Source organism: Crinia signifera, chromosome 2 (assembly GCF_055691185.1).
Source record: "Crinia signifera chromosome 2, ASM5569118v1, whole genome shotgun sequence".
In the NCBI taxonomy this organism is placed as follows: Eukaryota; Metazoa; Chordata; class Amphibia; order Anura; family Myobatrachidae; genus Crinia; species Crinia signifera.
This window is the reverse complement of record NC_139218.1, coordinates 201,913,033-201,936,810: the sequence shown is the minus strand read 5'-3', so window position 1 is coordinate 201,936,810 and position 23,778 is coordinate 201,913,033. Positions and strand designations below refer to the sequence as shown.

General features: G+C 44.6%; 2 protein-coding genes across 4 annotated transcripts in view; one reads left to right on the top strand and one right to left on the bottom strand.

Annotated features, from left to right (window-relative positions):
* Positions 1 to 19,979, bottom strand: part of CDCA8 (cell division cycle associated 8) — a 44,018-nt gene extending 24,039 nt beyond the window's left edge. For both annotated transcript variants that reach the window (XM_083173565.1, XM_083173566.1), the window contains exons 1-5: positions 19,826 to 19,979; positions 16,076 to 16,187; positions 4,198 to 4,326; positions 2,225 to 2,265; positions 170 to 236 (exon numbers count right to left, since the gene is read on the bottom strand). In XM_083173565.1, the coding sequence (XP_083029691.1) occupies positions 170 to 236; positions 2,225 to 2,265; positions 4,198 to 4,326; positions 16,076 to 16,169 (331 nt within the window). In that variant the 5' untranslated portion in view covers positions 16,170 to 16,187; positions 19,826 to 19,979. The remainder of the gene's footprint in view (positions 1 to 169; positions 237 to 2,224; positions 2,266 to 4,197; positions 4,327 to 16,075; positions 16,188 to 19,825) is intronic.
* Positions 19,850 to 23,778, top strand: part of DNALI1 (dynein axonemal light intermediate chain 1) — a 35,240-nt gene continuing 31,311 nt past the window's right edge. Inside the window, exon 1 of one of the 2 annotated variants that reach the window (XM_083173568.1) lies at positions 19,850 to 20,079. In XM_083173568.1, coding sequence (XP_083029694.1) covers positions 20,059 to 20,079 — 21 coding nt within the window. In that variant the 5' untranslated portion in view covers positions 19,850 to 20,058. The other variant, XM_083173567.1, reaches the window with a different exon arrangement.

Below are 23,778 nucleotides of genomic sequence, written 5' to 3'. Positions count from 1 at the left end.
GGGGAGGAGCCTACCCTCTAAAACTTTAGGATAGGTGCCTGGCTCCTTCGGACCCTCCTACATCCCAGTGTTGAGCTGTGTCACCAGGACCATTGAAAGAGAAATCTAGTCTTTGCATGAAATGTATAAGTCTCATCCAAATGAAAGGGGGAGGTTAAGATATACTCACCTTTTCTGGCAGGCTTAAAGGGTGTTTGAGAAACACTTGATGTTATTTGCTCAATGTCCACATTCACCTAATGCAAACAGACCATAAAAAAAAACAATTGGAGTGTTTATTGAGGCTTATAGAAATCCGTTGCCCATATTGACCAATCAAGAAAACAAGCGCACAGGTCACTGGCCCGGAATACCTCTTTCCAAGCTGGGTACAAAGAAGCACACTGCCGAAAATATAAAGTAGCTCTAATGTTAGTTTTCCAACTCTCAATTTAGAGCCCAGTCAAAAGATATTTAATAGGCTATGCATAGCAAACAATGTTTTACACTGCAAGGATAACAGGTTTATCTAAAGAACACTAATTACTTCAGACAAGTAATGTGTGATTGTAATTGCTTTTAGGGCAGCTACATTATAACTTAAGTACTGGCCAGTCTATGCCAGAGAACATCATATCCATTATAAATAAGAACTACAATTAGCTATCCAGATCATAATAGCTTATAACTGGCTGTCATCAACCTTAATTATTGTCAAACTTTGTTTCCATTTGCTTGATACAGAACTTTGTATGAAGCCTGTAGTGGGTGTACATAGAAAAAAAAGGGAAGTTAAATCTAACTACTACTTTTCTGCACAAGAATATATAAAATAAAAGCCAGGCATGACATTTCATTAAAAACCCTCCTCGTGTCAACCACTAAAATAAGTCTTTTAGCTACCCACCCCTTGGTGCCAATTTGCACTATTCTTCTACTGCTTTTATACAGCAAATGCTGGGTCGCACCCGGGATCAGGGAGCAACCCGGCATTTGCGGTAAATACAGCTCTCTGCAACCAGGCTTGCTACTGGGATGCTGAAGTATCTGGGGGGCAGAGCTGTGTCACGTGAGGCTGAGTGAACCCTTTTTCCCCAAGTCAGATTGTTGGATCCGGCATTTTTCAAAATGTCCTTTCACACTGCACAGTGACCCTAGTCAACCCAGCAACAACCTGGGTTATTTGTGCAGTGTGAAGGGGGCATAAATGAACTAGTTAACAGCCCATCAAAATGAAAGATCATCATAACCGTAACATCAGTGGCTGTGAGCAGTGAAATGAAGCAACACTTGAATTGCTTTATCAGGTGCTATCTAGTGGCCAGCAAATAAACTTGAATCCCATCCTTCGAGATGAGCAGCGATAGACTTATTATACAGGATAAGAGCATGCAGAATTTTAACATTTATAAGACTGTAACCACTCAACCAACGTCTAAAAAGGCAGAGCTGTAGTTTTGTTATTTTGGCAAAAAGAATAGGTTTCATCACAAAAACCTAAAAAAGTTACACAGCTAACTGAAAAGTGCTTTACCCATGGCAATTAGAATGATGTGTTGCTATGCACAACCCCACCTTTCAACAGTTATGATGGAGTTTCATTTTTTTTTTTTTAAAGGCCAGTGTGAAAATCTAATGTTGGAAGTCTGCTGAAATTGGTGCCTTATTCACAATGTAACTAGGATGCACGAATAGACTGTGCAGATTAACTTGACATACAATACTTATATCTGTGTGCAACTGAGGGGCCATTTTACAAAGATGGGAGTTCTACTGAAGATGGGATGTTACCCATAGCAACCAGATTCTATTTATTTGCACCTTCTTGAAGATAACAGATAGAATCTGGTTGGTATTGGCAACGTCCCATCCTTAAAAATAACTCCCATCTCAGTAAATGTACCAGAGTCTCTAAAACTTTACACAAAAAGCTACAATGTAGCAGCTGCAGCTTTTTTGCAGTACAAGTTCTGTTCCCTATACAAATTGACACAGATATACAAAAGGGTCATCAAATTAATCAGTATCATTATGCATCCTAGTCACACTATGTTGTGATTAAGATGCACGCTTGGGTTACATTTTTTTGGAACCTACCAGTACATTTTTGGATAGTGGGTGGAAACCAGAGTACCCGGAGGAAACTCAAGCAAGCATGCGGAGAATATACAAACTCCGCACAGTTAGGGCCATGGTGGGAACCGAACCCATGACCATAGACACACAGCAGTTTCACCAAACTTACCTTTACAGCTTCCTCTAAAGCTTTTAGGCTGCCTCCTTTCGCTGTGCAATGAGGGAAAAAATGGGTCACAATTATAATTAAACATTAATATTTCTAAAACATGCTAAATCACACATATACACTTTTTTTTTTTAATTGTACACATTTTCAAAAAGGTAGCGAACACTGACACAGGAATCTTTACAATTCCATTATGAGTCAAGATATAGGCAATGCTTTACCAGCAAAACAAGAAAAACGAATACCCCAGTACACTGCACTGAGATGTAAATACGGCATAATAGCAGTGTAGAGAAGAGCTTAATCTGAGTAGTTCTTCCTGCAGAATTGAATCCCCCATACATACAAAACAAGGATGGTGGCTCAAAGCCAGGATACATACCAGGGGCAAACTCAGGATTTGTAAGGGGGTTTCCACATACATACACAACCAACACAGCTAGGACCATCTTTATCTTACAGGGAATAGTGTGTCTTGGGCGTACACATTGAAATAGCAACTACCATGCCATGACTAGCTCCTGTGTGCATGCAAACGATGCAAACGATGCATTCCTATAGAAGAGAGTGCGTATGCACACATTCTTAGCAAAGCAGTTGCCACGCATCGGTTTTAAGCTGAACATGGACACAAACATTTAGCTGGGTACACATTACCATCCAGCAGATGTTTCCGCTAATGAACCCGCTGGAGCACGCATATCATGGGTACACACTAGACAATGTACCAGATTATGAAGCAAAAACACAGATTGTCTCTCCACAAACAGACTTTCTGCCCACACACTTTGCAACTTTAATCACAATGTGACTCACCGCTGACTGGAGCTGAGAGACTGCCACTGCAGTTTACAAGGCAGACAAGGAGTCACTGGGTATTCAGAAACCCACCATGGTCGCGTGACTGAATACAGTAAGTTGACAGTCAAAATGTTGGCATGCATTTTGCGGAAGCCAGGCAATATGAAATGATATTTGAAGCATGTCTGCAGTACAGATTTGCGAAAACTGTACTGCAAACATGCACATAATACAAAATACTTTAAGAAGCACTTCACTATTGTCAACATCCCGGCATATGACTTCCAGGGTCCCATATCTTTGTTGCCAAGGAAACTGCATACCAACCACTTAACAGATAATACATGTATTACTCGAAAATGGTAATTTTTCTTTTAAACTTAAGTTAAAAAAAAACTTTTTAAATTTTTTTTTAAATCTTTATCTGTAAATAAAATAAATAAAACTCTATCCCAATTGTAATAGGACTTTCTACCTCGCCCATTGGCAATACATCCTTTTAACATTTCCCATCAACCCCTTAATAGTAAGAGACCCTGTTCTATAGCACCCACCACACCATCTGCACTTGTATAATGAACCAAACAGTGCTCCGGGGGACCAAAGCCCTCCTTTCTCGCACCACAGTCCCCATCACATACATTCCAGAATGCCATTCACACAGCATTCTCTTGCACCATTCCTGCAGTCACTTACTGCTTCACTACAGCCTGGTATGGTCAATGAGACAAGAAATCCGGAGCAATACAAAAATATTTTTTAAAAGTTGGGAGATATAGTGGGACTTAAATCACTATTGTGTCACTTGCTGCCATTACACCCAATGCAACCACACTAGCTTTTACTGACATTACCAATTATTTTTTTTTATTATTTTTTTTATCAGTTACCTGTATATATTTAGTTTTCTGGCATACATAAAGCTGATGCAACTAAACACCTGTTAAGGGTCTTGTGTCAGGTAAGCTATAAAGTAAGATGCATTTTTACTTCATTAATATATTAAAGTTTAAAACTCTGCATAAACTTGATCAAGTCAGGGTCAAAAAATAAATAAAGTAAAAAAAAAAAAAAAAAGGGACAAATGCTAATGTCTGAAGAACAACTAACACACATTAGTGGTTTCTTACATGTATTATGAAGGGTAACTGAAAAATAAAAAACACACTTACCAAAAAAATCAGTCCAGCGCATTTCTCTGATGGCCAATGGTAGCTTGATGAGTTCAATATTATAGAGACTATCAACATCTTTCAGGCTGCTCACAACATTGGCTTTTAATTCTTCTACTATTGTCTTGACTGAAAGAAGAGAGACTGCTGGGTAAACTACTAGGATGCATGGTCACTGTAAATCACAATACATTAGGCTTCCATTGAGGTCCATATTCAATGCGGGTCACCGCAGCCTGCAAGGAGGTTAAACAGCGAGGATCGCAGAAAACCAGCGATCCTCGCTTTTTAACCCCCTCACCGGGCGATCACCCTATTCAATGTTCCGGGGGAATCCTCGCTGTCACAGGACTGCGAGGATTCCCCATAACAGCGAAACCCGCTGTTATTGCAGCGAATCAGCGGCATTTCACTACGGGTTTCGCTGCTCCAGCAAAATACGCCGATTCCCCCTCGCTCCAAAAACGGAGAGAGGGGAATCAGCGTATTGGGGGGTTGTCAGTTGAATACTGTGAGGCTGAGCGGTGACAGCGAGCAGGCAGCCCTGCTTGCTGTCACTGCCCACCCCCAGCATTGAATACTTGCCTGAGTCTGAGACATAGGACCTTGTTCAGATCTGATCAAAGAATAAATTTGTTCTCAAAATGGGCAAACCCAAGTGCACTGCAGGTGGGGCAGATGTAACAAGTGCAGAGAGAGTTAAAATTGGGTGGGGTGTGTTAAAATAGAAATTTAAATTGCAGTGTAGAAATAATGCAGCCAGTATTTACCCTGCACAGAAACAAAATAACTCCCCCAAATCTAAGACTCTATATACATGTTACATCTGCCCCACCTGCAGTGCACATGGTTTTGTCCATTTTGAGAACAAATTTGTACTGTGATCAGATCTGAATAAGGGCCATAACCTGAGAGTGTCAGTTTTATTCTAAAACAAAAAGAACCATGTACTGTCAAGTGAAAGGGTCATACATAGTCATGCCACAGTAAAATTTTGGAACTTATTGCCGGTAGGGGGGTGGTTACATTTTTGCCCACTAAGGGAATCCAATAGATATGACTTATTAAAGTCAGTAGTTACAAGTCAAATAGGTTGAACTCGATGGACTAACATCTTTTTTCAGCCTTAATTATGATGTTAATATGGGCCTTATTCTGGTCCACACTCAAAGGCAAATTCCTTCTCAAATGGAAAAAACCATGTGCACTGCAGGTGGGGCTGATATAACATGTGCAGAGAGAATTAGATTTGGGTGGGGTTTTTCTTCAAAGTGAGATCTATATTGCAGTCTAAAAATAAAGAAGTCAATATTTACCCTGCACAGAAACAAAATAACTCACCCAAATCTAAATCTTTCTGCACATGTTACATCTGGCCCACCTGTAGTGCACATGGTTTTGTCCATTTGAGAAGGAATTTGCCTCAGAGTGAACCAGAATAAGGACCAGTGTAATGTTGGAAGAGCCCACAAGACCTTTGCATTAGTTAGCTGCAGCCTCTATAAGGAAATGGTATGCTGCACGTCTCCATGTGGATTGGATAATACAGCTCAAGGAATGAGCAGGCAGACAAGATCACATCATGGGATAACCTTCTGCTAAATGCGCCAGCTTCAGAACAGCAATTGCAGTGTGTGAAAACCACAAAAGGAGTCATTCTCACAGATGGCGAGGATCGCAGGGTGGAATAGGGCATTCACCTGAACAAAATGTCTAATCCATTAGTGCACATTTAAAATACATGGAGGGGAATTGACACCATGCGCGGCTAGTGGATATAAGTGATTACCTTGCTGAATAAAAATGTAAACTGGACACACTGTATAGTTATAAATTTATAAAAAGCATTGTGTCAATCCCCCCTCCATTTGCTTTAATTCTTGTGTGGGTACCAGCAGCGGATAAATATTTTAACCATTTGAGTTCAAACTTAAACCCATTACAACATTTGAGCGCCGGTTTCTGCAGTCTAGACAGTTGGCTCCCCTAGTCACCATCATTCTGCAAACCCCTGCATTTAAAATACATACTTTGTAAATGTCAGAGGAAAGGTGATCGATCGCACTGGAAATTATATCAATAGATTCAAATTATCTCCTTATCAATATCAAGATTCATTGAGTGTATATTGAGGTGTGATACCGCAAGACAGAGTGGGGTAGATTTATTATATGGCAATCAGGGGAATCTGCGCTATCCCCGTGCGTTATAGCAGGGGATAGCGCTTCCCCTGATCTATCACACCCGCCGAGCGTTTACTCTAACGCCGGCGGTGTGGGGCAGGAGGCATAGCGCAGGGGCGATATTTTGCACTGCGCCCCTGCCAGATTTATGAACGGTCAGCATCGCTGACCGTTCCGCCGCCTGCAGCTGTCGACTTCGCCAGCTGCAGGTGGCGATGCCCTATACCTAACAGAAGGGACAGCTCTGTCCCTGCTGCTGGCGTTGAGCTGCGCTGGGATCTCGCGAGACTAGCGAGATCCCGCGCATGCGTAGTGAGCCGGCCGGGGGGAAAGGAGACGGCGCATCAGTATTAACTGATGCGCTGTCTCCAGGAGGGACATCGCCGGAGGGGGGAGTTAGCGCTCCCCCACTCCGGCGGCAAGATCTTAATAGATCTTGTCGGTGTCCCCTCCTGCTTCGCCTCGCTAATGAGGCGAAGCAGGAACTTTTATAGCGGCGCGATAGGCGCCGCTATAATAAATCTACCCCTGAGAGAGTAGATCCAGGGAAACAAAAGAAAGTCTTTTTTGCAGTGCACAAAAACATATAAATATTAAGTTACAGTTTATGTTTCTATCTAAAATGACTGCGAAAATATAAAAACAAATATACAACGTAAATGGACTGGAGAAGACAATTTCTAAAAAAGGAAACAACATTCCTGACGTGGCGGGGGTGAACACTTGTAGTCTTATCACAATCAGGGTCTGTAAGAATGTGTAGTGCGTACACTGGGTCTTAATTTGTGTATATTTATTGTATTTTGAATGTGTATTGAACTGACCAAGTGCGTACACTGGGTCTTAAATGGTGTATATTTATTGTATTTTTTTTTTTTTTTATATATTCTTTATTTAAATTTTTCAAGTGGAAAAACAAATACAAAAACAGATATACAGACAATACGATCTTACAAGAGAATAGTTAGGTACATAGACTCATTGGGCTTATGTATCAGAGATCTTAACCGCATTCTTATTTTAGCCTCGATGTGTCTCTAACTTTCTTACGCACTGCAATACATCATCCTAGCAAAAAAAAATATGTTGCTCTTTCAATACAGATGAATTATACCTAAAGGGTAGGATTCTCTAACCACAGTATAATGGTATTAAATGAAAAGATTCGTATGTCTAGGGAGAATGGGGAGGGAACAAATTAACACTCAAGTAGAGAGGGGTGGGGAGGAAAAGGGACCAGGTGGTAATTCCCATGGGAAGGGGGGGAAGAGAAGGGTATGATGGTGATCGGTGGTCGGGGGGGCCTCAATCTGTCCTATCTTATGGGGTCATCCCAAGTGTATCTTGGGCAAAGGGTCTCCTGGATGTGTGAGCTCAGCGTTAATAGCATCCTGCAACCTACTGATTTCCTATAGATGTGCCGGAATTTACCTGTTCTTTATATTTTATTGACGCTTTAAAATCAATCCACTGTAGCCATGTCGACATGTAATCTGTTTGCTTATCTAGAGCATCATAATAGATATCTTCCATGGTGCAGTAAAAATCGATTCTACTAAACCACTCCCCTATCGTTGGGGGTTCTGTGTCCCTCCAGTGTGTCGGAATTACTGCTCTGGCGGCATTGTTCAGGTGTTTTAAAAGGGACTTTTTGTATTTATATAACGGAATTTTGGAATGTGAGAGAAGCCAAAAGTCGGGACCCTCTGGAACTTGGTAACCCAATATTGTTGAGGAGAGTTGTATAACTTTTTCCCAAAAGGGTCTAATCTTGTCACAGTCCCACCAAATATGAATCAAAGTGCCCCTTGAATTACTGCATCTCCAACATAGGTGGGATACCGATGGAAAAATTTTGTGAAGAAAATCTGGGCACCTGTACCATCTAGTTAAGAGTTTATATTGGGTGTCTATTATCTCAAGACTCGTCGAGCATCTTGCCATTACCTCAAAGTGTTTCTCCCAGTCTATTGTTATACCCGTGTGTTAGGTCCCCATTCCATTTCTCACAAAAGGCAGGGATATCCGGAAAATGGCCCTGTATCAGTAATTTATATATTGCTGAGAGGGCATGTGTAGGTTCAGAGGCCCGTGAGCAAATCATTTCAAATTGCGTAGGAGCTTTTTTTAGGGTAACCTCCGGCCTTTTTGAGTGTATGAAATGTCTTATTTGGAAATAAAACCAAGCATCTGATTGAAATAGTTTCTTTTCTGTCATCAAGTCTGTAAAAGCAGTAATTTTCCCACCCGACAGTAGATGAATTATTCTAGTAAGACCCCGCTGTTTCCACCTATTTGCCTGCAAACCAGAGACTCCCGGTGGAAAATCCTGGTTCTCGATAAATGGTAACATTAGGGTGTTCGGAGATGAGAGACCCAACTTATACCTAAGATTTTTCCAAATAGTTAAAGTGGGCTCAATTGTTGGATGTCTAATTGGGGGGATTGTTGCTAGCCAGGGAATAAGATGAAGATTCACAGAGGAAGAATACATTTCCAATTCTATCCATTGCTTGGGATTCACGTCTACCCTGGTCCAATTTAGCACTCTGTGCACGGCTGTGGCCTGATAGTAAGCTAGCAACATAGGCAGACGTTGTCCCCCTCTGTCCCTGCTATAGTATAAATATGAGTGCTTAAATCTAGGCTTCTTGCCGCCCCAAACAAATTGGCTTATAACTCTTTGTGCTTCTCCGATGTATTGCGCCGGAATCCTCAAAGGGATTGCCTGAAAGAGATACAAGAATCTAGGGAGAATATTCATTTTAATAATATTCATCCTCCCCAACCAAGAGAATTTCTGTGTTGCCCATTGAGTTAATTCACGGCGCATAGTCCGGAGCAGAGGAGTATAGTTAAGCGCAAACGCAGATGGCAAGGAGTTTGGTATTTGTATACCTAGATATTTGATATGGGAAGAGGCCCATTGAAAAGGGAAGCTAGGCTTGAGAGAGTCAACAGTGTGGCTGGAAAGGGATATATTTAATGCAGTGGATTTTGAATAGTTTATCTTGAAATTAGATAATATTCCATATCTGGAGAACTCCCCCATGATATTTGGTAGAGATACTATTGGATTCGAGACTATTGCTAAAAGATCATCAGCAAATAGAGCTAATCTGTGGTCGGTCTTCCCTACCTTTAAGCCCCTTATATTGGAGTTCTTCCTGATTGCCCTAGCCAGGGCTTCCATACATAATACGTATATCAGTGGCGACAAGGGGCAACCCTGTCTCGTCCCATTCGAAATAGAGACCTGGGGCGATAGTGTGCCATTTATCCTTATTTGTGCTGTAGGGGAATCATATAGCGCTAAGATCTTTTGTAGGAATTGGCCGTTTAAACCTATATGCCTTAATGTCATTTCCATAAATTTCCAATGCACTCTATCAAACGCTTTTTCAGCGTCGGTGGATAGGAACATGACTGGGGTGCGGGTTGCCTGGGCATGTGCTATTATGTCAAAGACTCTGATAGTATTTTCCCTCGCCTCCCTACCCCTCACAAAACCTACTTGATCTTCGTGTACCACCAAGGGAACTAGTGTCGCCAGGCGATTCGCCAATAGCTTCGCGAACAACTTGGTGTCTATGTTAAGTAGGGAGATGGGGCGGTAGCTTGCAGGCAGTGAAGGATCCTTCCCCTCCTTTGGTAGTACCGTAATATGTGCAGCAAGGGATTGAGGTGATAGGGGTTGCTCTTGGGATATCGTGTTGCATGCCTGCAGGAAGAGAGGGAGGAGCTTCTCTTGAAAAGCTTTATAGTAAGTCACCGGAAAGCCATCTGGCCCTGGGCTCTTTCCCGATGGGGTACTTTTTAACACTAATTTTAATTCTTCCTCTGTGAATGGTTCATTAAGCGTGGCTGTTAAGTCTGATGGTAGAACAGGGTATTGGATTTCTGATAAATATTCCCGTATGTCCCTTTCTAAATTTAACCTTTCTCCCGGATAGTCATCTTTGGTTAGGTTATAGAGGGCAGTATAGTATTTATGGAATATCTGTGCAATTTGCGAGTTGCTTGAGTGCATCTGACCCTCAGTATCTTTCATTTCTTTTATATAGGTCAAAGTCCTCTGTGCCCTTAAAGCCCTTGCCAGCTGTTTACCAGGTTTATTCCCCCATCTATGGAATTTATGTCTGCACTTTCTAAATGCTCTACGTGTGCTCTCGTTAAGTAGGCTATTCAGTGCCAGGCGTGCTTCCTGTAATTCCAGTAAGGTGTCAGCTGTCAGGGAGGTTTTATGGACCATTTCTAGGGATCTTATCTTTGTCAATAAGGCCGTCTTACATTCAGCTTTCTTTTTTTTCAGCCACGAACCTAGTTGGATGCATTTTCCACGAATTACGCACTTATGTGCCTCCCATATTGTAACTGGTGATACCCCTTCAGTCACATTTGTCTCCAGGTAGTCCCTTATAGCGTCCCCAATCTGTTTTCTACAATCGTCATCCCTCAAGAACTGTTCATTAAATTTCCAGTTCCACTGTCGGGTGGGAGAGCCCTGTATTGATAGGGATAAGGTAATGGGCGCGTGGTCAGATACCACCATCTGCCCTATTGATGCTTCTGTGATCATTTCTAGTGAGCTATGGCCTAAACATAAGTAGTCTATTCTGGTATACGATTTATGTGGATGTGAATAGAAGGTAAAATCCTTATCTTTAGGGTGCATTAGTCTCCAAGTATCAATCAATTGGAAATCGTGTAAAATTGATTTAAAACGTCTTATGTCTTTTTGGGAAGTGTTATTGGCGGATGTGGTGGAGTCCAATGCGGGGTCAATGGCCCAATTGAAATCCCCTCCAGTCACCACAACACCCTCTAACTTATTTTCTACTAGCTCCATGGCCTCTCTCAAGAAGCGTATCTGGCCTTTATTTGGCAAATAGAGGTTAATGAATGAAAAAACCTGTTTGGATATAGTGGCCTTGATCAACAATCCTCTACCATCTCCTATCGGGTGCTCTGTGATATCGGAGAGATGGACATTCTTAGAGAACAAAATTGCAACCCCTTTAGCCTTGGATTCGGAAAAGTTGTTAAAATATCCCACCGGGTAGTGTCTGGAATACAATCTAGGAGCTGAGTCTCCTTTAAAATGTGTCTCCTGTAAGAATATCACATCTGCTTTTTCAGTATGCATTAAGTGTAATATTTTCGATCTTTTTTCAGGAATGTTGAGGCCTCTCGTGTTTAACGATATTATCTTTAGGTTAACCACCATGTTTTGGTCTTAAAACGTGTCAGTTTTCCTGGGCCCCCTAGCCAAGGGATGGGAACTGGGGAAGAAGTGGGGAGGGTGAATACATGGGGAAAAACTGTAACTGTTAAGGAAAAGTTAATATTGCGCAAGCAATAAACCAAAACTTTAAGTATGTGTGACTCTGCATTTCTAGCCATGAGGGACCTATGTCGTCTCATGGGCTACGGATCTACAGCAGAGCGTAGGGGGTAAGGGGGAGGACAAGGCGAACCACCCGTCCTACACAACATATAATAAGGTATTATACCAATGAAGAAATTTAAAACCTTAGTCTCAACACTAAATGTTCTATTATAGGCTCACATCTATGGTACAAATAGATTTATGTATCATTTGCCTATATGAAGATCAATGCTAGAAGCTTCATCTGAGCTAGTCAGGACGCGCATATTGCAGGTAATAGAGACATAGTGGTCATGGCTCTGTATAACAATATCGTCTGTTGTAATTTTTTATCACCCATTAGGGTAAATAATGGGGAAATCCAACCGCCAAGTACTATAAGGCCAAAGATCTCATCTGGTCATGCGCATCCCTGGCAGCTCAGATCGCCACACACCTTTTCTGACCTAAACACACAGCTCTAAGAGAAACATTTCAGGAGTGGGCAGTCTTGTTTACCCAAACAAATTAGCTAACTCTACAGTGAAATAGTGAAATAGAAAGTCTCTCTTGTGGTCAGCACATAGTTACGTGTCAGGAGTAGAGGTCCCCGGCACGTTCTGCTGGCTCTGTATCTGGTCCCTTGGCCTGCCGCTTGACGCCATGGGTTGAGGGTTGCTGGGTTTCTTTTTCTTGCCGTGGTGAGCCTCTTGCCAGTGTTCCCTATGTGGTCTTGGTCTGGTCGACAGTTCCATTGGGTCCAGCCAGTTAACCAGCGCTGGAGGATGTATGTCCAGGGTATTGCAGAAAGAGTCCACCCCCTCGGGCTCCTGTAGGATACATGTTTTGCCCTTATGGACAACTTGTATACTTATGGGGAACCCCCATCTGAACTTGATATTTTTCTTCTTAAGTTCGTCCGTGAGGGGGCGTAGTAAGCGCCTTTGTTGTAAGGTTGTCCATGATAAATCTTGGTAGATCTGTATATCGTGGCCATTGAAGGTAAGATCTGGTGAAAGTCGCGCCGCCCTCAAGATCTCCTCCTTTTCTTGAAAATAATGAAGTCTACAGATTATGTCCCTTGGTTTCTCAGTTGGGGTTCCTCTGGGTCTTAGGGCTCTGTGTGCTCTATCGAAGACTATTTGGTGCTCTGCATCTGCCTCTATAAGGTTCTTGAAGATCTTGGACAGAGCGCTCTCAATGTTTTGAGGTAGGATGTCCTCTGGAATACCTCTAATCCTTAGATTATTCCTCCTCCCGCGATTGTCCATATCATCCAACCTGCGGCCCATTTCAGTCAGGGCCCTCGATTGACGAGACACCAAATCATGTATATCTGATATCTGAATATCCACCTCTTCCGTTTGTTCTTCTAGGAGTACTACTCGATTCGCCAGGTGTTTGAAATCTGTCTTAATAGAAGCAATTTGAGTCTGCATGGACTCCTGGATCCTCTTTTCAGAAGAGCGGAGATCTTCTTGCATCTCTTGCCGTGTGGGTATCTCCTTGAGTTTGGATAGTATGGAGGACAGGTCCTGTGAAGCCATGGCTCTCTCTTCTGGTGGCGATGTGGCAGAGGGATTATGTATGATTTGATCTTCTGGTCGTGTGGTAGGGGAGTGTGAGCACGGCGTAGGTGATGGGGACTCCCGGGTTGAAGCACCAAATAAAGAGCAAAAAGCTTGAGCTTGTGTTAATCCAGAAGGGGGTCTTCCTTTGGGTTTGTTGTGGCGACGTTTAGTCATGTGTGTCGAGACTGGTTGATCATGGGGTACTATTCCCTCAGCTCTGGCATAATTGATGGGCAGATTCACGCATGGCCTCCCCCTAGTGGCCTGTTAAAGCAGCATGATTATTCCTGGAGCATTTTCGTGCTTGAATAAGGTTTTCTAGAGTGAGCCCTCGAACGTGTGGCTTCCACGGCTCCTATCTCATCACATCAGGGTACTATAAAGTTCTTATGCTGTATTACTTCAGATCTGCCCAAGCATATAAAGCTGGAGGGGATAATGAGTGGGTGTTGTTCTTCTCTTTTGTCACTAGATGGTGCTGTTGAGCTATAACACACTGTATGTCCTTAAGATCCTAAGTTGTTTTCAGAGCATCTTTGTCAGTGCTTTTTATATTTTCAGAGAGCAACAATATAAAGCCTCAACAGCACGTTTATCAGTTCAGGACTTCCTAGCACTGACAGACTGTTCTGAGCAATAGTTATTACACCAAAATGTATAACAACCGAGCCCCAGGCCTGAGCTGAGTCTCCAATGTATAAGAGCCTGTATATCTGTTTGACAATTGACCTCACCACCTCATGTGCTTGTAGTTTATTGCCTGTATCACATAGAAAAGTGTAGGTGGGGTCCTGAAAAGTGGTACTGTGTTCTTCAGGGAGTCCCAGAGAGAGGTGAGCACCTCCAGGTTCCCTCCGTTGGCCTTTGTGAGAAGTGTGTCCCACTGTAGTCACTCGGTCACCTCAGGGGGGCGAAGAGGGATAAGTCCCCTTGACCTCTCCTCTGTCCCTCCGCCGCTGAGGGAGGGGGGGACAGTTCAGTAGCTGGCTTGGAATATTGGTGGGAGCCTAACAGAGGTCCCGCGCCGGCACCCTGATATACACAGAGCCCTGCTGCGCGTCCCTCCGGATCTAAAATGGCGGCCGCGACTTGGAGGGGCCTGCCCGCCGTGTCTCCTCTCACCTCTCAGCCGTGTCCGCCGCCTGTGTCCCGGATGGCGCTGAGTCTGGCGTCCCCTCGCAGGTTAGGTAACGGTCTGCAGGTCTCTGCGAAGCTACCTCTCGCGTTGCGTGGCTCCGACGGTCGGCTCGATCACGCGAGTCCCCGGCTCCAAGGGGGTACTAGGCCGCAATCCGCGAGGACCTCTCAGAGAGGTCCCCCGACTCCGCAACCTTTCCCACTCCTTAAATATGGTCCCCCCTAGCTGGTTTGTAGGGTATGGAGCCTGGATGGCTTCTGTATCGGGAGATTTAGCGCAGATTTGGTCGCAGCCAGACGGGAGCTCAGCTAGTGCACGTCCTGTTCCTTTCATTTATTGTATTTTGAATGTGTGTTGAACTGACCAAGTGGTGCGTCCATCTGTAACTGCAAGCTGCAGCGAATTGCCGGTCACTACCTAGTGACAGAACACGCTGTTACAGGCAGCAGTACGGATAGGGACATGTGGGGAGGTTGATCTGATGCATACAATATAGGCATCTGACAGTAAACTATTCAGCCAATCTATTACACTGGGATCTAGGAGGTATTGTCCTCCCAGCACCTAATGGTATATTAAGCACAGTGCATCTACCTATATTACACTTGATTGTGAGGTGACCGGAGCGGCCAGGACGCTGCCCGCACCTAGTCTCCTTACGCTATATCCATTTGAATGGTGTGGTAAATTCAGGGACACGGTTCCCATTATTGGTATTAATGGCCAACCGCATATTGGATATTCTATTACTCACAATTTGTGAGGGTTATAAGTGTATGAACATTCATAATTTTTAACAACCGGTACGCACCACACATTCTTACAGGCACTGATTGTGATAAGACCACAAGTGTTCACCCCCGCCACGTCAGGAATGTGATTTCCTTTTTAGAAATGGTCTTCTCCAGTCCATTTACGCTGTATGTTTGTTTTTATATTTTCACAGTAATTTTAGATATAAATATTAAAAAAGGGTACTTGTGTACTAGCACGGCGCCCACGATAATCAGTCGCCCGATTTTTTGGTTGCCAATTTGCGCTCACAGGGGAGCACGCATCGGGCTCGCAAGCCCTAAAAAAAGCATGAGATATGGCTTCCGATGTTCACTGTATCGGCAACATCGGAAGACATATCTTACCGTGTGTACACACCATAAGACAGGTTAAACTGTATGCTTTAGATTCAGTGTAAACACTCATGGTACAGATATGTCCTCATACATCTTGCCTAAGTATGCCAGAAGCAGCAGTAGATGCCAGGTGTTGGTGACAGGGTCTGTGTAACTGGTAGATTTGCGTGTTTTGTTTTTTTCTACAGAACATTTGTCTTATTCACATCACTATGCAAACAGAACGCACAAGCATTTTAATAGGAAAAGTCACATGAAAAGATAGCAAGGCACGGCACGGCATGACTAAAAAGGCTGTTGAACTTGCAGGAAGGCTAGATGCATATGGACATATCTGTATTTGGACCTTCACTCGTAGTAAAAAGAAAAACCATATCTAGAGTAATCTCTCATATGCTTACCATAGTGCCTCACACTAAATAATTAGATCTCAGTACATTAGAAGAGCTCGCACAGAATGTATTGTATGGCCAGAAACACAAATTTACCTTGGCTGTCAAAGTCCCTGATGAAAGATGCGAGCTTCTCATTTTTCACAACACGGTTTTTCTGTGCACGGGTGGTTCTTTTCTTGGGTGCCATGATACCAATATCAGGTTGCTGAGAATTTTAGATTTAGAAGATCTCAATTAGTATGAATGTAATTCTATTTAAGTCAATTTCTCTTTCTATATTTCCAAGCTACTCGCAGATCAGGATATATCATCTTACTGATGTTCTTATAGGTTATCTTATCGTGTAGGCCTGGTCAACCTGTGGATCTACACATACCAGCATGTCTTGCCACAGTTTTATCATTCCTAATAGCAACACTGGGATTTGTAGTTTCACATTAGCTGCAGAGCCTCAGGTTGGCTAGGCCTGTTATAGTGTGGATAACGCTCTATGTTAGAGACACTTAGCCAACTTTGGCAGGTATTCAATGCTGTGGGCGAGCAGCGACAGCGAGCAGAGCTTCCTGCTCGCTGTCACCACTCACCCTGTCAGTATTCAACGCAGCACCCTCATACGCCAATTACCCCTCGCTCCATTTTTTGAGCAAGGGCGAATTGGCGTATGCGGCTCCAGAAGCCGCGAGACTCGCGGCAAAATACAGCGAGTTTTCTGTATTAGGCACGGGTCTCGCTGTTTTGGGGAATTCTCGCCTTCCTGTGACGCCTAGGATTTCCCCAGAACGTTGAATAGAGCGAGCGGCCGGCGCGGGGGTTAAACAGCGAGGATCGCTGGTTTTCTGCAATCCTCACTGTTCAACCCCCTCGCTGGACGCATTGAATACCTACTTTTTACCTTTTTAAAAACATCCAAGGCCTGACTACTGCCTACCAAGCTTTAACTGTGGCTCCCAGCTCTCTACTTTATGCACAGCCCAGCATAGCTCTCTTTCACTGCTTCTAACGGAACAGCAGTGGGTAGCCTCACCCCTTATTCTCTGCTTCTCTCCACGTAAGAGCTGGGGCAGCAGTTTATTGTATCCGAGGCTAAATGGATTGCAACAACTATTGTATAGTGTGTACCCATAAATTAGCTGAAATAATGGGTGGTTAAATCAACCCATCATCTTTGCTGAACAGTGTTAGTTGCATTCAATCCCGATACTGTACAAAAGCAGAAATAGATTGGCGGGCAAGTTTACCTGCTTCGATCTGCCAGAGTGAAAGCAGTGCCATGCCGCTCAAAGCATCCCCCTCTCACTCCAGCACATACCTTTCTTAAGAAGGTATTTTCTTTTAAGAGGCCCCAAATCATGGAAAACCTATATAGAATTGTGTTTCATCTGTTTCAGCCTTATATGTAACTTGATGGAAAGCGGATGGAAATCCTGGTCAACCAAAAGCAACACAATTTTCAGATTCGCTTTTAAGACTTGCTTATCTTCCATTAATATGTCTGACAGTAGCACATATAGGCATCTGTGAGTGAATAGGTATTCGCTCATTAGGTTGAGTGCCTAGGTCGACACGCCAGCCGAAGGTCAACAAATTAAAAAGGTTGACATGCATCAAGACATCAGTTTCATGATTTTCAAAATCCCACTTGTTTATCCCAGTGGTCAGTGCACTAATATGAGGTCCATGTCAACCTAGACATCATGAAAAACCTGTGTCAACATTTTGCTTGTGTCAGCCTTTTTTATGTTGGCTAATAGTGGTCTACCTAATGATCCACACTGAATATAGAGCTGACATTTGGAGTCTATTTTGCTCTTACTGAACTGATAAAGCCTATTAGCACAGTACACAAACAGTCAAGAGACAGAGGGGTTGGTGCAGACTAATCTTTTATCCTGCCAGGGAGTCCTTGCCCAGGTCATCTTCCTTTTAGAATATTTAATATTGGAGAGGGTGCCTTGGCTTCACACTACATCTCTGTAGACTGTATTGATTACTACTGTACTAAAAAAATACAGAACAAAGTACAAAATAGAGTGCTGTACAAGAGCACCAGAGGTACCGCCACCCAAACCAGGCGGAGGCCCCCCATGTATTTTTTATCTGGAGCCCAACACCCAGTGCAGTGACCTAAATCATGCATAGGGGGACTACGTACGTATGGACCCTCCCCCGAAGGAGAAGGGCCCAGTTACTCCCCTAAACTCTCTCAGCCATAAGGCCCAAGAGGGGGAAAATAGGGATCGGTGGGTCCTCCTCGCCAAAGCTTTGAGAGACCATCTTCTCTCAACCCCTGGAAAGGTTAGGGCGGGTGGGTCCTCCGCACCGAAGCTTGGAGAGACCCTTGGTAGGCTTCCCTCTGCCTTGCGGCTCGGGGTCACCCTCGGGGACCGCAGCTCTCCCCAAAAAGAGAGCGCTTTGGCACGTGGGGGAGTGCTTAGCCCATAAAAACGTGAGCAAACTAAGAAAAAAAAAAACAGAAAATGTGACAAACGTGTGAGAGAGAAAATAAGTATAGAGACTCCAGCCAGAAGGTCCAGGGTGAGGACGTGCAGCGCTAACCTAAAGGGAGAGTGCGCATTGCAGGTGCCATACTAGTGCATGGTGCCCCAAGGTCCACCAGTACAGGGTTCAGGCACCCCCAAGTTTTCCCAGGGGCACAGTGCAAGCTCGGGCTCCAGGCAGCCAGCCAATCAGTGTCCGACCACATATTTTTCTGCTCCATCTAGGGTGTTTTCCAACCCCTGGTATGGGAGTGTATACACCATTTTCCATTGATTCCCTTGGAGGGTGAGGCCCTCTCGGAAAAGCAATCTACTCAGTCCCAGCGTTTCTCGCATCCCAAGGTTAAAGTAATAAGCTGGGCTTTTCACTGAATCCCCATCAGAGGCTACGAACCTCTGGAATGGGAGCAATCTACTCAGTCCCAGCATTTCCCCGCTCCTTGGGAATGGATACTAGACTGGGCCTTTCGCTGTCTCATCCTTCAGGGGGTACAAACCCTACCAAGAGAGCCACCTACTGGGCACAGTGTTTCAACCCTCCCTTAAACAGTGGAATTACGGAAATAACACCTCCCACCATCTGGCGAGGGTGAAGGTACTCAGCCAGACTTTTAACCAAACAAGGTGGCACACCGCCCCCCCGAAAATAATTGAGCTTGTCATATTCTCATTGGGCAGTCAGAGTTCATTCAGATTACCCCTGATGCCATATAAACAGGACAAGGCAAGTCTGGCAGAACTACAGGTGCTGGACTCACAGGAGGGACCAGTTTAATATATGAATATTCCCAATGCTGCAGCCAGGGTTATGGGTAAAAATCGGACCGGAATGCCGGATATCAAACTCTACATTCCGGAGCTTGTAGTGTCCGGTCCGGGGGTATCCTGTCCGGAGGTGCTGCCTGTCACCAGGGAGAGAATAAAGCCTCCCTGTATGGTCCTGACATGTAGTAAAAACCGGGAAGAGCTGGACCAAACAGGGAGGCATTAATCGCCCCTTCCTCATGTCCCTGCCTGGTGAAAACTATCAGAGGTAGCCCTCCCCGGACAGCACACGCCTACAAGCTCCGGAATGCTCCAGAGTTTGATGTCCGGTCCGGCATTCCGGGGTCTTGTTCGGGTCCGGTTTTTACTTAGACCCTGCAGACTACTGAACGCAAGAATACAATGGGCGTTCCGACAACGGACACCGCCATTTCCAATAACTGCGCCGGATCGTCCCTCGACACGACTGCGCAATAGTCCTGCGGCCTGCGCCCCACAGAATATGCGCTGAGAGCGGCGTCTGCATGCTGGGAAGCAAGGACGTGACCACCGCAAGGCACGCAACTATCTGCCTCATTACCTGTACCGTCCGCCACACAGCCGCTGCGTATAACCGAGCCGATCGCCCGCCGTTCGCTCCACAGCCCACACCGGTCACCTACGGAACAGATTCAAAATCAGCCGCCTCCGGCAAACAACCAATGAGACACGCTGCATAGGTCACGTGAACATGTCTGCATCCTACAAGGGGCGGTAACGGCGGACATGTTGTGGCTGTCAGAAGGCGATGACTGGTGATTGCCCCCAATAGGAATGCAAACATTTTGTGAAACGGTAAAAGGTTTCACAACAATTATTCATCCGCGTTCAAAACATGTGATTTGTGTGAGCTAGGTATATCGCTATATGTTTCTAAGCAGATTAAAGAATATAGGCTTGTTCTAACTGCGCTACCGAACAGGCTCCACCAAGATGGCGTCACACTAAGGTCACTGGAGGCGCTGAGCAGAGTTAGCGCATGTGCAGCGTTAGAGCGATGGCGTCTAATGGTTGCCAGGGAGACCAGTGTACATAGTAACCCTGAACAGCTACCCTTGAGAAGGATCTCGGAGACCCGGCGCAAGCATGATTCCTCCGGCTGACTCCCTGCTCAAGTATGACAACGCCGTGCTTATCAGCAGGAACACTGAGAGGAGATCACCCAAAGTAAGCGCTCACACCCCTGCTCTGGTGTACCGGAGAATAGCATCAGACAGAGAGCCCCCCTACTCAGCCTAACTTGTAAAATATCAGTGCATTTTATGTACACAGTGGTAATTGCAATGCAATGTCAATGCAGAATTTATTTTAGGACCAGTCCTTGCAGTATTTTGTACCTGCATCAGACATTAGCCAAAAACCTGTGTTTTTCCGGTACATGATATCAACCTGGTCCGGCCCAAACTGACAGTCGCAGGACTGCAGGTCTGCAACTTACCACTGTTAGATTCACACAACTCAACCTGGGTAATACCCCTTTCAGATCGCAAAAAAACCCGGATTGCTAAATGGACCCTGGTTGAGGTACAGTGTGAAAGCGCCAAAGTCGAGCAACCCAACATTTCTACCTGGGATTAAAGCAGGGTTAAGCAATGGTCTGACCCATGTCGATGTGCAGAGTGAAAGGGCTATTTCACACTGGTTTTTACCAGTGCCTTTCACATGCATCAATTATTAGCCAGATTTAATGGCGTGCTTATACAAAAAATCGGGACTATGTAAAAACCGGACCGGACTGCACTCCGGACCGCCGGAAAGGACATCAAAATCTGCAGTCCGGAGCTTGTAGAGTCCGGTCCGGGGGGTGTCCTGTCCGGGGGATACATTTGATAGCTATCACCAGGGATATGGGGAAGGGGAGATTACAGCCTCCCCGTGTGGTCCGGACCGTCCGGTTTTTGCTACATGCCCGGACCAAACAGGGAGGCTTTATTCTACCCCTCCTCCTCTACCTGGTGACAGGTAGCCCCCCGTACAGGACACCCCCGGACAGGACACCCCCCGGACCGGACTCTACAAGCTACAAAATGCAGAGTTTGATGTCCGGTCCGGCGGTTTTGTCCTGGTCCGGTTTTCACCCATACCCAAAAAAATCTGTTCATGCCATGGTTGTCACATTAATTCTGGGGTTGGGGTTTATATATGATGTCAAATTGGGGGTGAAAAGAGCTCAATCTGCACACCAAAAATCGGCGTGTGGGAAAGGCAGCCATCTCCCTATGCACACACTGAAGACTGTTCAGACGGTCCGGCTACAACCCAGCAGACGTCATTTTCAGTGGATAGATCCAGCTCCTACCCAGTGGCCAGCCCGTTTGAAATGACCCGTCACCCCATATTATAGATTAGAAGCCCAACACGGCTTTCTTGCTGTCCAGCGTTTTGCTGTCCGACCATAACCTGATAGTGTGAAATAGTACAAATGGTCTGATCCAGCAATCGTCAAAAGGTGCTGATTGGATGTTCCTTTGTCTCCCATGGTGATATCAGCAGCCAGAGCCCTGTACACAGTGACACAGGCATCACACTGCATACATCAAGAGAGCAGCAATTTATAAATTCAGCAGTGTGAGGGTTAATTGGCATGGTCAGTTAGATTGATGAGGGGGTAAGGGTATATAAATAGCTGAAATAACCACACACTAAATCAAACAACAGTACAGTAGAAACAATCATAAACTCAGGACTACACACATGGGAGGTTATTCTGATTGACACTCAGCGATGCGTGTCTTTTTAAGCCCGTCCGCTGTTCGCAGGGCAAATTCGCCTACACGGCTGCGAATGGATGTTTTGCATAAACATCCATTCGCAGACTATGGGGCGACACCCACATCATTCGCTGTGGTGCGCACATGCAAATCTAAGACACTCTCAGGTGTCTTAGGCTTGCATGTGTCCTGTGTGAGGACAGGGCTGGCAGCTGACATCCGGTGTTGTCAGCTGCCCGCCCCCATCATCCGCATCACTGGGACATTAGCATGAGAACGCCCATTGTTTTCATGGGAACACACATGAAAATCTGGGCATTCCCATGGGCACATCCACCGACCCACGCCTCCGCCTGCACTGTTGTGTGCAAGCCGCCAGCGAACACTCTACGCACATGCGCAGTTAGGAAACATTGTGGTTCCGTACAAATTTGCAGGGGAATGCATGGACCTGAATATGGTCAATGTTCTCCATCAGCCATGATGGCTGATCCCCCAAACCTCTTATTTTGTTTCCTTTTGACGCCTAAACTTTTCGAGCCAGAGTGTTTATATGTTACTTAAGGGCTGCAGCAATGCGCCACCTTGCTCAGTGTCAGTAAAGCCAGAAGCAGTCTGTGAGACTGCTCTGGTTTACCTATAACTGGCATTGACTTCCTATTGGAAGTCCTATCTGCCAATCACCAGCATGACAGGTAGTCCCATTGAGAGATGTCTCCTCTTTCTCGGACTAACAGACCAGACTGCATATCTCCCAACATGATGCTTTCCAGGAGGGTCAGAATGCTCTATTCCTGGACTTTCCGCTTCATTTATGATTACCATCAACTGTGTTGAAACACCTTTCTGATCAATGAACCTATTTAAAATAGGTGATTGCAGTCATAATTTAAGAGGGAATTCCAGGAATAGAGCACTGTGTCCCTCCTGGAGAGCGTCACATTGGGAGGTATGAGGCTGCAATGTATAAAGCCACTTTCTGTCTTATCATCAGCCTTAGCTGGCTTCTGAGGGCTGCTGTAAATGCAAGACGGGGGTATGTGCAACTCTGGCCTCAATCCATGCACCCCAGTTCAAGCAGGGTTAAAGCCGGTGTTTATATCTGCTTATTTCCCATAATACATTGCAGAACAACATCGTTCACAGATACATAAGCTTGAACGGCTGATATATTGGCTAATGTGTAACTCCACTCTTAATCAGGGTTTATTGGAGCCTACTGCACAAGAAATGACAGATTGAAAACTGCACCAAGAGCAGCTATATAGAAACCATCAAAAAAAGGTTGCCAAACCTCTCGAATTAAGAAACATAGAAAACAAAGAGATGAGGGGTTCCTAATGGCGCTCTTATCATCTAATATAATTGTCGTAAAAGGTTAAAGTCCTCCTTATAAAGTTTTCTTTCTTCCTCCTCTCTCCTTGTCTGTCAATTCCCCAATAGAAGACAGGAGACCATTAGGAAGCCATCGTTTTCTATGTTTATTCGAGCCTGTCTTCCATCAAGAGCATTTTTTTTTTTATCATCAATAATTTTTATAAAAATTTTTGTTCCGTTACCACGGAAAGGGAAGAGGATACAGAAAAAAGGTAGGGGAGGTGGGAAGGGAAATCAGGGAGTCATCTGATAGATACTTATACCAATGGGGCATATATACATACAATAGGTTTCTTAGAAAATTAAGTAACATTCAAAAACTTATACAGTGCTCTGTAATAACCATATATACTGACAGTCAGTTAAGAATTTCCTGTGAAGTGGTTAGCATTCAACATCTAACAGA